Here is a 15518-nt window from a genome sequence, read left to right as displayed (position 1 = left end):
GCTCAGGGCAATCTCTTTGTTGACTGCAGCGTGAGTTGGATTAAGACTGTCATGAATATTCAGCGTATGTGAATGTATTCATATTGTGCACAGACACTTTGTGGTAACGTTGGATGCAAAACATTTTCTCCAGCACTGTTTAGTGGACTAAATGCGGTACAACAGATTGTGTGGCAAATGGGCTCTTTCTGGAATATGGGAGCGACAGCTGTATTAATAGCACAGAGTGGAAAAAAGAAGCAGAACTGTCTCATTTGCCGAGTGTTGAAGGGATTGCCAGGGATGTCTCTTCTCCTGTACCATCTTCCAGAGCACCCAGTTCGGGAAGGGTCTGGTTGGGAGTCTGATTTGGCTCTTGTGCTGCCATACGTCCCTGTGGGAAGCACTTGAACAGCTGAAAGAAACTCTGAAAGAGGTTCCTGGAGACTGGAGCAGGGCCACAGATGGGTTCCCAGCCCAGCTAGGGCAGAGGACTGGCTCTTGCCTTGTCTCTAGCTGACTTGCACTTTCCAGGTCCTTCAGAGCTGTTGCCCGGAGCATCTGCACTGTATGACTGTAATATTGCTAATTGACCTTCTTCAGACCACACTTTTTTAAAGCATAGGTATGGAGCAGCGGACCAGAAACCATGCTTGGTGCCCCAAGACATCAAGGTAGAGCAGAGAAACTAAGCTGTGTAGGGCAGATTGTATGCAAAGGTCCATGTATACCTGTGAAGCACAGGGCTGTGCCCAGGGTCAGCGTCAGAGCATGCATCTGCACAGAAAGCCTCTGTCCTGCCACCGGCAGCTCTGGGAGGCTGGTAAGTAAGGACAAACCCTCGTGCATAATATTTAGACTGGGAGCTTCTGTGTTGGCAGAGATGCCGAAGCACCTTTCCTGCATGAAAGAGGAGGTCCTGCTGTGGTCGGCTGGCGGGCAAGTAGCCGTGTGTCTGAGCACAGGCTGTCTGCTGGGTCAGAGCAGCAGCTGTGGGCCAGCAGCAGGACCTGCACCAGTGACCCTGTGGTATCCACAAAAAGGATGTGGCTCTGAGTGGCTGGAGAGTCTGTGGTGTGCTGGTTGGCTCGGCTGCAGAGCTGCACCGCTGCCCTGGGCGGCTGTGGCCTGGGCACAGGGAGGCAAAGGGCGGCAGCAGCAGGAGATGCTGTGGCCGGGTGTCATCATCGCAGGTGGATGGGGCCAGCGCTGTCAGAGCAGTCTGGCAGGAGAGGCTGTAGTGCTCAACGGCTGTGTGCTGGAGGGGTGGGCTGGCTCCGACAGCCATGCTGAGGGGCCACCAGGTGCTTGGCTGGATGCTGCAGCGGTTGCTGGGGAGGGGAGGCAGCCAAGAGGAGCTCACACTTCGGGGGCACGATGGACTCTAGCAGGTCTATGCAGTGGAGGAAGGCAATGCTAATAGACTGATAGTGTTTGTTTGAAAATTACATCCCTTTCTGACTTGTTCACTTGACCTTTTTGATTTTTTTTGTTTCTTGTTCCCCCCAATTCCCTAGGAAAGATCAGCATCTACTTTCCCCTGTGAACTGCTGGTACCTGGTTCTGACACAGACGCGGCGAGAGAGTAGAGATCACGCTACCCTGAATGACATCTTCATGAACAACGTCATCGTTCGGCTGTCACAAATCAGTGAGGATGTCATCAGGCTCTTTAAAAAGGTAACCAAAGCAGTTATGGTGAGTTCTGCTCAGTGAGGATCCATCCTTGCATTTTAGTCTAAAATAGGAGCTCATTGTGGACTTCTACACAACTGTGCCCTCCCAAAAGTCAGTAGAGAGGTACAAAAAAACCATCGCTGTTAAAATGCAGAGAAAAGTAGCAGGACTTTCTACAAAGTAAACATCACAGTGTGAAAACTCGAGAGGTGTTTGAACTCTGGACAGTGACAATGTAAAACCGTGGTAAGGCAGGCCAAGTAAAATTCTCCAACTTGCTAAAGACACAAAGTGAACAAAAACTTCTCCAAAATCATGAGAAAGCAGTGTGCTGCAGGATGTGAAGGGGAATAGGTGAGTGAGGTGCAAAAATGCTCTGAGGTAACAGCCAAAGGCCAGCTGGCTGCTTTATCTTGGTACGTGTTATGGAAAAGCTTAGACTAGAGATTTTCTTGTGGCGGGTGGTGGCGTTGCCAGCCTGAGGAACCTTATCCAACTGAATTGTCATTAGATGTTGCAGAGCAAATCTGTACAAGGGACTATCACTTAAGTCTTTCCAGATAATATTTATCCAAGAATATTAAAGAAACAGAGATATAAAACTGTCAAGTGAGTAGCAGTGAGTGTGACCTGGTGCTTAAACTGGCGTCAGTGCCAGAGAAATGAAAGGTGGAAAATGTGATGACTTTTTTTAAAGACTCCTGGAGGGTTTCAGAGAACAGATCAGCAGTTTGACTTAAAAAACAGACTTGCTGGTTGAAACTGTAGTAGAGACCAGAATGACAGGCATGTAGGCAGATACAAGAGAGGAGTCAGCATGGCTTTCTGAAGAGTCACGCCTCAGAAATCTAGTGGAGGTATTTCCAGGAGCAGTGATCATGTGTGTAAGTTGGCACAGTACCTTTGGTGTCTTGTAGGCTTTGGAAAAGGTCCCTTGCTGAAATTCTTGAAGAAAAGAAGCTGCTGAAGAATAAGGAGTGCTTGTTGTCTGGATTAATGACTGGTGAAAAGGAAGGGAACAAAAGAAAGGAGAATTTCAATAGAGTTCCAAGTAAATTATTTGGAAAAAGGATAAATAGTAAGATGACGAAGTCTGCTAGTGATTTATGATAACCAAATTAAAAAAAAATGTCAAAGACTTGCAGGAATCTTGTGTCCAGGTGGACCAGGACTCTGCAGTTGAAAATGAAGGGGGAGTGTGTAATGTGGTACGAGCAGGAAGGGTCACAGCAGTTTGTAGGTATTGAGTGGGAGTAAGGACCTCGTTGTGCCTGCTAATGTAAGCCATGGGTGGTCAGCAGGCACTGGGCAGGAAGAGACGGTACAAAGGAAAGACATCCTTAATACTATCTATATTATATTACATTTGTAATATTATGGGTAATGCTACCTGTTTGTTGCCTCGTACCATGCTTTTGAAAGCCAGGTGTGTAACCTGAGTCCTTGTGCAGCTGGACAGATGTGAAGCCCGGCTCCGCAGGGGACACAGCGTCACAGCATGGGTGTGCTCAGTGGCATCGCTGACCCTTTTCTTCCACCTCTGGGCATTTGCTAATGGCTGCCCTCAGGGATACCGTGGACCTTTCGCCTGGCTGTATGGCTCCTACGTTTTGCTTGTTTTCAACAGGGGTGGCTGGAGAACAGCAGTGAGTGAGTGGGTGAGCCCACTGGGATGGCTGCCTCTCCAAACAGGAGAAGGGCTCTCCAAGCAGTGGTTATCTTGAAATTTTAGCCCAGCTGGAGAGTAAATTTGATGTGATATTTTTATGGCTATTTTCCTCTAGTTTATAGATCTGAACTAGAAATTAAACTGCAAGGTCAGGATTATATTTGCTGATCTGATGTGGGACATCATCCCTTTTCCTGTCCTTCTGGCCTCCAGAAATTGGACAATGTTGGGATGTGTCAGTTCACTTGTAAGTCTGTCTCAAAATCTCCCTCCCATTTGCATTTTACTCTGAACCCTCTTTTGAGATTTATATTAAGACTGTCCTTCTGGTTAGCATTCCTAGGTCTGCAAAATGGTATGTCTCACTTTGAACCATATGATGACAAATCCAGTCAGTGCTCAAACAAGGACATAAACAGAGTGTTTGAAGTGTTCAGGGTTTTTTGGTGGTTTGTGGTTTTTGTTTTTTTTTTGTAGCAGGTCAATCCTTGGCCAGGACAAGATGATAAAGTATTTAATCATTCAGCAGAATTATTTCTTTGTGTTTGCTTTTCCTCAGTCCCTCCCCCTCTCCCTTCCTCCTCTTTTTTGAATTTAAATTTCAACTTTTAAGGCACAACACTTACAGAAATTCTTGCTCCTTGTTTCTCCCTCCCCTGTCTTCTTCCAGGAGAGGTGAAGTAGCCCTGACTCCATCTGCAGCCTGCAGAAGCCAGCACCTGCTTTTAATCAAAGGGGGCTTTACAACAATAGGGTTGCGATCTGTGATTTCACTCGCATTTGTCCCTTGAGGTTTAAATTGTAGCAGAACTCACTGTCCCAGAAAATAATGCTCAGATAGATCATAGGAAAAGCTTATCTTATGTCATCATTCGCCCTTAATGTGGATAGGGAGGCTGTCTCATCTGAGGATATTCAGGTTGTTTGTTTTTGTTAACCTATTGCACCCTGTGCCCAAAAGAGGTCTGGGGCTGTGCCTCCCGCTTGGCAGCAGTGTTTGGCGAGAAGCCCGAGGCACACGTGTGGGAACGTGAGCATCCTGGTAAAAGGCTTTAGGACACCCAGGCCAGCCTTGCAGCTGGCACAAGACTGCTCAGAGGAGGGATCTTCCACTATTTTAGCTGATCTGGTTTTGGGTATGATGAGTAAAATGCTTGAATCTCTGCTCCTGGGGAGACTGTACTCTACAGGACCATTCAGCAAATAAACAGGCTCCAGAAGGGTTAAAGACATCTGCAGTTGTGCTTCAGCTGTTTGGTTTTGTTGTAGATTGCTCTTTGATGGTAAATTAGGGTAACTTTTTTTTTTTTCCAGAGATGTCACTTTTAATTCCTTCAATCTAGAATTTATTAATGGGTTGTGACGTGCTGTGGGTACAGGGAGGAACTGCAAGGTTTTGTGTTTCATCATGTAAATGTAAACAATCTCAGCGAAGAAGCAGGGACAAAATATCTGGGGTATGAGGATGCGCATAACTAAGAAGCGAGTGCGGTGGTAATCTGTCGAGACAGACTGGGTGCTGAGCTGCTTCTCCCCTCTGCTTCCCTGGATGTGCTTGGCAGCAGTGGGGATCGTTCATCGGTAAATTGGGGCGTTGTGTTTTGTGCATCTCCACCAAAGTGTTTTGCCCTCCTGCTGACCAGCAGCGCATGGTCCCTGGGGTTTGGCTGTGCATCGCTCAGGCACACCTACGGCTGCGGCTGGTGGGGATTGGGCCTTAGTGTCTGAGTTGAAGACATTTAACAGAGCCAGCTCCACATCTGACCTTGGCTCAGCTGAGGGCAGGGATGGCTTGCACGGGCCCTCAGCAGCAGGGCTTATGGGAGGTGCAAGCTGAATCTCAGAGGTAGAGGAGAAGTGAGGTTACATTTCTTGAATCATTGGCAAATCTGTTGTGGTGGGCTGGGGTCCCTGCTGTGGCTGCGTTTGGTGACAGGACAGCTTTGTGGCTGCTGCTCTGAACTGCAGTGGTGCCCGAGGCTGGTGCACTGCTCCCAGGGAAGCCGTGCCCTCTCCGCCACAGAGGGGCTTGTATCTCTCCTGCGGCGGGAGCTGTGGCTTGTGGCTCAGCTATAAGGCTGGTGACGCTTGGGTCGGGGAGTTTGCCATCTTCTGCTAGTGGATTGCTTCTTTTTGGCTTAATTGGTGGCATTTTGTTACCTTTGAAAGTGAGAAGGAGGAGATTGCAACCCCTCCTCTCATGGTCCATTTCTTTTTAATATCCCCAATGGTTGTGTGATGGGGAAGAGCAGGCTGCAGCCCTCGGGGAGTCCAGCTGAACTGCAAGGTGCAGAAGTCGGCAGGGGACTTGGCAAGGGCTGGCTCCTTGGGACGGTGATGATAGTGTTTGGGCTTTTGGTGAGGTTTGGTGGGGTGGAAATCGGATACTTCCTGCAGCCAAGATTTTAAACTCCACTCTGAAGATTTTAACACAGAACCAAAGAGACTTTATCAAGCCAGCCAGGTGTTATGTTGATAAGATCAATGCGCATCGCTGAACTTGGTGGACCCACTTTGGTTGTCCATAGGCATTGCGGGTAACATACATCCAGTGTCTGAGCCAATCGTTCGGCTCAGCAGACTCAAAAAGGAGAAACTTGATGTATTTAGGGGAATAGCATGTTAGCTGTGAAACATTATTGGTCAAAGGTATGCATGTTTGTTGAGGGAGGAGAAGTTGTTAGTAAAGTGGTCCTGAGATGCAGAAATAGCCTGGAATCCCAGGAGAACAGATAACTAGAATAAGCTGAAAAAAATCAGTATTGAAAATTTTTAAAAATGAAACTGTAGGCCCTAAGTCATAGTTTGAAAAACCCCAGCAAATCCAAGAAAGGAAATGGGTAAAGCTTGTAATGAAAATACAAAAGAAGAGATGGGGATTGAATTCCTGAAATTGGCAGATAGAGGAATTAAATACAGAAGCAACAACTTTTAAATAAGAAGCATGTGTTTCTGTAAAATATATGCAACAGTGCCTTTAATACGCACATACAGTTATGTGCATATTGAGTATGTAAGCATATTTTTGTGACTATGGGTGTTAGTAATTTGGTAATAAAGTCGTGTATATGATCATATATAGGCAAATGTTAAGTGATGCGCGTAAGGAAAAGCAACTTTCCAACTTGGGTGTACTAAATTTGGGATGGCATGGTAGGGTTAAAATACCAGGCTCCAAGCATGCCATCTTAGCGCTCACTAGCAGTCAAAAAATAAGTCAAGTTAGGAATTGATGGGAACAGAGCAGAAAACACCGTTAATCCCCTGCAAATCCATGGCACGCTTGCATCTCAAATCCTGTTGTTTTTCTTTCCGCTCCTTCCCTCCCAACACATACACACTGCCTCTGTGCTTGGTGGCATCGAGGGACAGAGCACCTCTGTGTTATGACACTTGTGTTGATACTGCATGAGGTGCGCTGGGCTGGGGTCAGGCAGCAGCAGTGGATTTGTGGTGTAAGGGTGCAGTACTGCAAGACCAGCACTGCGGGTGATGCGAGGAGTCTGGCTGGCACAACCTGGCCCCTTGGGGCACAGAAGGCATCTTCTAGGGATAGGAGCTGGTGGGGAGTTGCTTTGCTCTGTGACAGTGCCATGTCCCCCAGGACTGTCACGGGTAGTGCAGATTTAGGAGCAGAGACTCCTGAGGACTCTGACAAGAAGAAACCTGCCTGTCTGCAGGAGAGTCTATAGGCGGTCTTGGCATCGCTTGTGTTTAAGCATGGTGATGGATGTCAGTTCAGCAATCCACAGCCCCTTTGTTGGCCTTTCAGGTATTTTTGAATTGTGTCCAAAGGAATCCCAATTATAACTGTGGAAACTTGTCTCCTTCTTGAATAGCTGCAGAAAATATGCGCTGAACTGTGGGATTCATCCGAAGGTGGTCTCAGGGCAGAACATGGATTGATGCTTGTAATTCGTATTTGTGAAGGCAGGAACCACTCACAAAATGTAAGCCAAGTCCGGATTTGGACTTTGATAATTCTTTTGTTACAAAATGGGCAGTTGTTCCCATCCAGTGATGTGTTTTCTTTTTTTCCCATTCCTTTTCTGTCCTTCCCTGGCCTTGCTTTGTGACCCTCTAATCTGAAGCCACGATATATATATGGCAATTTTCATAAGTGAGAGTTTGCTGGAGCCTGGAGACCCAAGACCAACACCTTTCATTAGCGATACCAAAGCTGGGGGCTGTGTTGCTGATGGCTGTTACAGTGAAGGAGAAGCCCGTGGGGATATTAAATGTGTCCCAGCATTTTTATAAAAAGACCCAATAATGATACCATTTACTTGTTGCACTGGCTGGTTATAGTTATGGTGACAGAGGGCCATTGTTCTCCAGTGGGTACAGCTTCTTGCTGCACAGAAACTGCTGTTCTCCAGAGCAGGGTAATAAATTTCTGCAGAGAGATTTTTGAGTCAGGCACAATGTCATCTGGAAGCCAGGAGCTGTGTATCCAGGCTGAGAGAGAAACATGAATCTTTGCCATGGTGTTGCTAGAGAGGTGGTCATGGGCACCTTTGGGGTACGTGGCCAGCATGGTTAAAAATGGGCCAAGAAGTCCTCGTGTCACCTGCTCTGAACCTCTTGGTACAAGACATGAGAGATGGGTTGCTGCTGCTTCTCCTTCAGATTTCTGCCGTGTATTTGCGTTGGTTGTCTGGACTCATATGGGGAGATGGGTGTGTCTGAAATGCCCTCTGGTCTGTGCTACTGCCTGCCTTGGCTGGGCGAGTTTCAGCTCTCCTGGTTCCTCGCAGCGCGCACGGGTAGCTCCGCTGCAGGCAGGACATGGCAGATGCCAGGCTGCGGCCAGTCGGTGCTGGGACAACCTTTGTTATTTCTCTTCTCCTTCTGTTTGCCTTGGCATGCTGGGTCGCACAGTTGATGCCCAAGATGTTTTTCATCAGAAAAGCATCCACAGGCGCCGGGAGCGGCAGGCCAAGCCAGGGGAAGCTTTCTGAGCGCAGCCTGCTTTGAAGAGCCCAGGAGCAGGGTGCTGTTCCGAGCGGCTCTGGGTGGCTTGGTTTTGGTGGTGGCTCAGCCTGCAGCTCCTCCTCGCAGTCTGCCATGGTGTCACACACGACTTGAAAGGTGGTGGTTTGAGTGGGAGTACGGAGCTGCAGGAGCTCAGGAGTAGAAATCGGGTTTGACTCTCCAGCTCTTCCTGATTCTTCAGCATGGCTCCCACTGGGACTGGCTCTGGAGGTGGGCTGCGATTTAGAATCACAGAATCAGTTAGGCTGGAAAAGACATCAGGTCCAACCATTAACCAGCACGGCCAAGTCCACCACTAACCCACGTCCCTAAGTACCGCATCTACGTGTTTTTTAAACACCTTCAGGGATGGTGACCCCACCACCTCCCTGGGCAGCCTCTTCCAGTGCTTGACCACCCTTTCAATAAATAAATTTTTCCTGATATCCAATCTAAATCTCTCCTGGCACAACTTGAGGTCGTTTCCTCCTGTCCTACTGCTTGTTACCTGGGAGAAGAGACCTACAAGGGAGAGATTTTTTGATTCCCCCTACTCGCTGTCAGGCCTTGACACTGACATTGAGGTAGATGTGGTAGGCTGAGCTTGGGTCGGAAATGTGAGATGCAGGGAGCATGTGGCCTCTGTGGTATTGTCTCCTCTTTCCCAGCAGAAGCTTTCCGGGGAAATGTAGGACCCGGAGATGGAATGCTGCTTGCTTGAGTTGAGGAATGGTGCCCTGTCACCAAGTACTGCAGAGCTGTGCAGATGTTTAAGGGTATTGCAGAGCTTCTGCGAAGAGGTGCTGCGGTGGAGACCTGCAGGTAGGTTGGGGAGCTCCGTGGGCAGCGCAGGGGACCAGCGTCCTCTACCCAACCATCCAGGGTGTGCAGCTTAGCCTGTGCAGCTGAAATGAACAGCCAGCCTCCCTGCCTGCTCTGGCAGGCTGGTGAGCCTTGCTAATGAGTAGAGGAAGAAAACTCAATTGTGCAAATTTCCCTGGAGCTTCCAGCGTGAGTTGCATTCCTGGCGCAGGAGGAGGTGATCAAGGCAAGTGTGTTAATGTTGCTAATAGGCAGGGAATAAATGGAGATGCTAAGATACGTCACTGCAGAGATCTGGCTTGATCTGTTGTCAGACTGAGTCTCTGTCACCATGAAATCTTGCAGCACGTCCTCCTGGCAGAGGCACAACCTGGGCGAGGGACACACCGCTGGCCCCCCTGGGCCGAGCAGGTTTCTCCCCTTTTACCTCCCCTGCTGTGGCAGAAGGAAAGAAGTTTGCTGCTTCTTCAAAGTATGGAATACAGGAAATTACATGTTTGAGACAGAGCATTGCTATGTCCGAAATAACTGTGCTGCATTATTGCCTAGTGTGAGATTTAATTACGTTCCATGACAGTGAATTTAATTATGCCCCATACTGCAGTATCCTGGATGGAGATTTAATGAAGAAGTGGTGTCCAGAAGGGAGTTTTGTCTTTAAAATAAGCATTCTTTGTTGCCAGTAGTCTGTGTTGCTTCTTCCGCTTACTTTGCAGAGGCAGGAATTCTCATAAACCTACTAGGCTGAAGCTGTTGCAATCCCAGCAAGCAACTGTGTTTTTTAGTAGGACTGGGAGGCGTAAAACAAGCAGCTAAATTGGAGCTTGGGTTTTGCGGATGGTACCAAGGAACTCGGATGACATTTTGGCATTGTCTCCTGTAAGCACACAAATGTAATTTCCCTGTTAAAAAAAGGGGAGGCAGCAAACGCGGAGAAGAGGCGAGTCCTTCAGCTTCTCACCTGCCTGCGTTCAAAAGAGGCGCCAGCATCACGAGGTTGGACACTGCCCTCTTGGATGGATGCTGGGGGACTTGACGGTGCTGGAGACCATTTTGGTCTCCACCAGCAGGATGCAGGGTGTTTGGTTTAGGGTGTCTGTAAAGCAAATGGGTCTTTAAATGTCTTATCCACCTGTGGTCCTGCTGTGTCAGTGTAACTCAGGGGAATGCTGCTGACCACTGAGCCATTTTTTTGTTGCTCTATTTAGGAGTCTAAAATTAGGTTTGAAAATTAACGGCTTTGTGGGCTTCCCCCCTGCTGCACAGGAACCCTGGAGCAGAGGCGAGAGCTGCAGCTGGGTCTGGGCCATGGCTGCCCCACAAGCCTGTCCTCCCTCGGCCGGGGGGCTCGGTGCGGCACCCGGGCTGTGTGTGGCAGCAGGGTCACCCTGGAGGGGTTATGCACGGCTCTGAGCTCCTGCCGGCTGGGGACATCTGGGCTCCGAGACCCCCGCTTGCAGACCCTGACTTTAATAACTCGCGTTCTGGAGGGATACATGCTTTTAATAGCTTTCTGGCTTGTTAGCAAGCCACAGTGAGGTTTGCGAGACCAGCTGACAACTGCCTGTGTTGGCAGGGTGGGGAGGAGGACCGGGGTTTCCAGCAGAGGTTCCCAGGTGGTGGGGGGTACTTAGCACCTTCTGGTACTCAGCATCTCCTTGGCACCTCATGCATGGTGGAATGGGAGCAGTGTGCATCAGTTGTGCTTCTGAAGATGAAAACTTTTCATCTATGTAGGTTGTCCAGCTAGCTTTAATTAGAAGACCTCTCTGTGTCGTGGGCTTCTTCAGCCATCCAGCCAAGAAGCTGACAGGATGTTTTCCCTGACTGTGTGCACAAATTCATGGAGTTATTTGAGGAAATCTGAAAGAAGCTGCTCAGGTTTTTTTGGTTTGGTGGTTTGTTTTTGGTGTGTGTGGGTTTTTTTGTTTGGTTTTTTTTTTTTTTTTTTTTGAGGGGGTGTCTATACTTAAACACATCTTCAAGCTATAATAACTGTTTCCTAGCCAAGAAAGTTCCACAGACAGATTTGGCGTGTAATTACAAGGGAGGCAGGAAAGCAGTGCATGCATATCTACGGTAGCATCCAACCACTGGATTTCTGAGTGGGAGCGACTTGATCTGCAGCCAAGCTGAAACGTTCAGTGGCTCGCCGAGCTGCAGCTCTCCCGTGAAATGCCGCGTTCATGCTGTGGGAGGTAGGCAACTGGATCCGCTTCATCCTGCCTGGCAGGGAAGCTGCAAACAAACTGGTGACAGGATTTCAGCAGACAGGGGGGTGGAGGGAGGAAGATGCCATGAGTTTTCACACTCGCGGTGAGCTTTCCCCTAAGCTCGCTGAACTTTGGCTGTTGCGGTGGTGAAATCGGAAACTTTATTATATAACGATGGTGTTGCTGTTTCGTAATAAAATGTCCATTTTGAGAGGTACTTTGGTCCACTCACGTGGGAATAGTTAAAAGGAGCTACTGAAGACAAATTGGGGAGCGTGGGTCATGGTCAGGGTAAACCTAAAAGGTGAAGGGCTGGGGCTGGGAAGCCCTGGTAATCTTTGCTCTGAAGTATGAAAGTTGATTGGAAGTTGCAAGTCCAGCAGCGGGTGTCTTTAATGAATCTGTTAAATCGAGGCAGACGGACAGGTGATACTGTATGCCTGGAGAATGCAAATCTAAGCGATTTGTGTACTCACAGGTGTTTATTGTATAATGTGAGTTAGGGTAGCTAATGTAGCACTAGCACAGCCAGCTCAGTGTGGAGAATGCAGCGGCCGCTCACCCACATCCAGTAATGCAGGTTTTGTTGAAAAATAGGCAGTCAAGCTGTAAAACGCTACCAGCTATGGAGCGGGCCCAGCTTCTGTGCACTCTGCCAGGCTTAATGTGAAACAAGTCCCCAGAATGGGGGGGCGGGCGTTACATGTCAGGTCCACACAGTGAGTTGGCTACGGGCTGGAGGTAAATCCTGCCAGTGGAAAGGCAAAGCAATATTGTCTGTAATTCTAGATTAATCCCTGTCTGTTTGCAGGGTAAATAAATTGCGTGATATTCTTCATCATGGTCTCTGAAACCCAGGTTGGGTGATCCATGGACAAACATCGACCTCAAACAAAAATGCAGCAATTCTGAAATAGCATGAGGATTTACTGTACTGAATGTGTTCATGTTTATAATCACGCATTTTATTTTGTTAAGGATTTGTAGAAAATTAAAGGAAATCAAAATACCAGTTTACTTTTAAACTTCATTGTCACAGGCAGATTGGAAGAGGCAGTCATCTGTATTTTGGTTTTAATGTTTAGAAATGGAAAAAACGGAGCCCAGATGTGGATTGGCAGCCCTGTTGATGATGTCTTTTCAGCTCCTGGAGCAGGAAGGATCTTAGACAGGATTTCTGAAGTGGTGCACATAAGGCCCCTGGGGCATTTCTCATGCTGCGGGGCCGTTTTGTTTTCTAAAATAATACCCAGAATTAAAAAGTACGTGGTTTTGTTAACTGCACTGCAGAGCGAAGAATGGCAAGTCTCGCCTTCAGTAGGGGAGCCAGGAGAGGTCACATCTCTGAGGGGCAGAAGGTATTTGAGAGGGGCATTACCAGAAGCTGGTTGTGCTGCCAAGGTCCACCCCCTCCATTGTCAGCTGAAGGGAGGAAAGAAAAGCCTCACAGGTCTGTGAGAGATTGCTGTGGTTTTGCTGTCTGCAGGATGGGTGTGAAAGGCTCTGCTGGGATTAACAGGGTCCGCTTGGGGACGGGGTGGACGTGCTGGGGACAAGTACTTCTGGCTTGGCCAGGATGAGGTTGGCCACTCGGTTTAAGAAAAGAAGAGAACAGTTCACTGCTTCCCTGTCCTACCAGCTTGCCAGTGTCCCCAGCCTTTGTCCCTTTTCCTGGCACCATGGTGTCCTGTACTAGTACTCTGGCAGCACAGGGCGCCTTCAGCGTACCTTTGATCAGCTAGTCAGGGGGAGAAAACCTGTCACCTTGTTTCTTCTTCCTGAGATTGAACCGGGCATTTGTAGGGATCCCATTCCCTCTTTCCATGCCTCCTGCCTATTTCTGGAGTTTGAAGCCCTTTGAGTGGTGTGAGGTCCTCTGGAGCCACGGTGCACTGGGGGTGTTCCAAGCAAGGAGTATTTGGAAGTCATACAGTTTTACTCTTCCCTCCAAAATAGTTTTTCCTTTCAAACTGCACGTTGTGAGTGTAATGGAGTCTCAACTCTTCTTTTTGTCTTCCAGAGTAAAGAGATTGGCTTACAGATGCATGAAGAACTCCTGAAAGTCACCAACGAGCTTTACACGGTGAGTAATGAGCTGATCCTACCCATGCCTAGCCTGTGCAGCAAGGGGAGCGCAAGCAACATCATTTGTTACAACAAAATGCCCATTCAACGTGGCAGTGACTTGCGGAGGCTTGCTCTCCATCCTGCCATCCCGTGGTGCAGCCTGTTCGTTCCTCTTGCGTTTGTGAGGAACCTTTCACTCGTCACAGGTGTTGATGGCAGCAGAGGAAGATCTCCCAGCGGCCCTGCTGTGAGGGGCTGCTGCGGCCACACCGTGCCCTCTCGGCAGCTTCACTGCAGCATCAATGGAGTTGTTTTGGGCATGATCCAGGGTGATGCCTGGTGGCAGTAATGCTCTCACCTGCTAGGCTCCTATGCTGTGTTGCCTTTAGGCCCCTTTCAGCTTTCTCCTGGCTGGTGCTTTCTGCCAGGCACTAATGGCCCGGCAGCTGTGCTCCGTGTTGGCAGCTAATTTGTGGCTGAAACCTGACCCGCTTCTCTGAGGCTGGTGGCCTGTGGATGATGGCTGAACATGACCCGCTGCTGAGGAACACATAAAACTTTTAGCTTGTGTGTTACCAGCTTCATCTCCCTGCTCCAAGGAGCACTTTGGTTGCCGAGCTGTCTCTGTGCCTCCAGGTGAAATCCTACACTGCTATTCAGAAGTTGCTCTTCAAGCAGGTTTTCATAGTTGGGCAGTAAAAGTCTTTGTGTTGCTTGTCTTTTGCCCTGTAGCAATTGGATTTGTTTTTTGGTATTTTATTTGAAGTTTAGTATCAACAAAGCAATATAAAGTCAGTCTTATGTTGGAAAATTGAGGCGATGTATTTGCTTTCTTTGGTTGCATCTGTTACTGGTACATAAATAACACTGCAGTAAGTTTATTCCTAAACAATTATTTTATTCCATCTTTTTGAAAAATAGGCCTAAACAACAGAGCATGAATGATACTATTTGAAATTTCTGCCATAAATTTTCTCTTAACAGGTTTGTTTCTGCATTGGTTGTTGAAGGATTCATTTTTTGTGAGACCTGCAGTGTGGGTGGACAGCCAGATTGGATTAAAAAGCCTGTGTGAGATTTGGGAGTGTGCTGTTGATGGTTGAATGTTACAAGCTGTGTTAGTGGTGGTGGCTAATTAAGATTAATTACAACAGCAGCATGACAGATGCAAAACAAGGAAAGGCTAACAAGGGCTGGGCTGACCTTAATACCTGTGGGCCGGTCTACCCAGAACCCAAACACGGGACAGGAGCATCACCTGAGGGATGTGGATAGATCATCTTGAGGTCTGAAGCACATGCAGTTGGCCAAGGAAGAGCATAGAGACTGTGGCAGAATTTCACTGGAGCTGAGCTTTCCCCCCATTCACAGCTTTGCTCCCCCACACTGAGCACAATGTATCTCAATGGCAAGACAGACTGGAAATGTGTTTTCTTTGAACTGACCTTGCTGCCAAGATAACAAACTGATAACATCATCCGGCTGGGAAGGAGCAGGGAAGAGGCAACGCTTTTCAGGCATGATGATGAAACATGAAGAAAAAGCAGGTCCGGTTGGGCAAACAAGATCACCTTAAATCTGTTCAGTGCAAGCCAGATCCTCTCTAGTCAGTAGTTTTGTCCTTGAGACATCAGGTAGAACAGGCTTAATTGCGTGCTTGGCATGCAGGTTGGTCCAGCATGCTGGTGGCGTTCTGGGACATCTTCGGGCCTTCATTGCGACGTGTTGGGTATCCAAGGAGTAGCACATTCAGTAGCTGTGGCTGTTGACAGAATCAGATACGGAATAGGGACCCCTGGCCCAAGGGACACCAAGCTGTGCCTTGTAAAACGTCATTTGTCTGCTGTCAGCGCAAGGAAGCTGTTTATTTTGCCTATGGCCAAGCCCTGTATCCATCGTACATGTGCCCTGGCTAGGCTAGGCTGTTTTTTAAGCTTTTCAAGAGGGGAATTCTGTGCACTGTGTGGAAACAATATAATTTTTACAGGCTTCTCGGGCACCCACCATCTGAAACTTAAGCCAAAATAACTAGATTGATTTTAATTCAGCCTTGTTGAAGTTCTGATGCAAGTCACCCTGTGAACTTTCTGTGTGGAAAGAACTAAACCCCCAAACCA

At 48.2% G+C, this 15518-nt stretch overlaps 1 protein-coding gene across 4 annotated transcripts in view; it reads left to right on the top strand.

The window, feature by feature from the left end:
- The window catches only part of SRGAP3 (SLIT-ROBO Rho GTPase activating protein 3), a 127724-nt gene that overhangs the window by 65630 nt on the left and 46576 nt on the right, over positions 1–15518 (top strand). For all 4 annotated transcript variants that reach the window (XM_037385173.1, XM_037385172.1, XM_037385175.1 and 1 more), the window contains exons 3-4: positions 1497–1659; positions 13355–13417. In XM_037385173.1, the coding sequence (XP_037241070.1) occupies positions 1497–1659; positions 13355–13417 (226 nt within the window). The remainder of the gene's footprint in view (positions 1–1496; positions 1660–13354; positions 13418–15518) is intronic.

Source organism: Falco rusticolus, chromosome 4, assembly GCF_015220075.1.
Source record: "Falco rusticolus isolate bFalRus1 chromosome 4, bFalRus1.pri, whole genome shotgun sequence".
In the NCBI taxonomy this organism is placed as follows: domain Eukaryota; kingdom Metazoa; phylum Chordata; class Aves; order Falconiformes; family Falconidae; genus Falco; species Falco rusticolus.
This window is presented reverse-complemented; position numbering and strand designations above follow the sequence as displayed.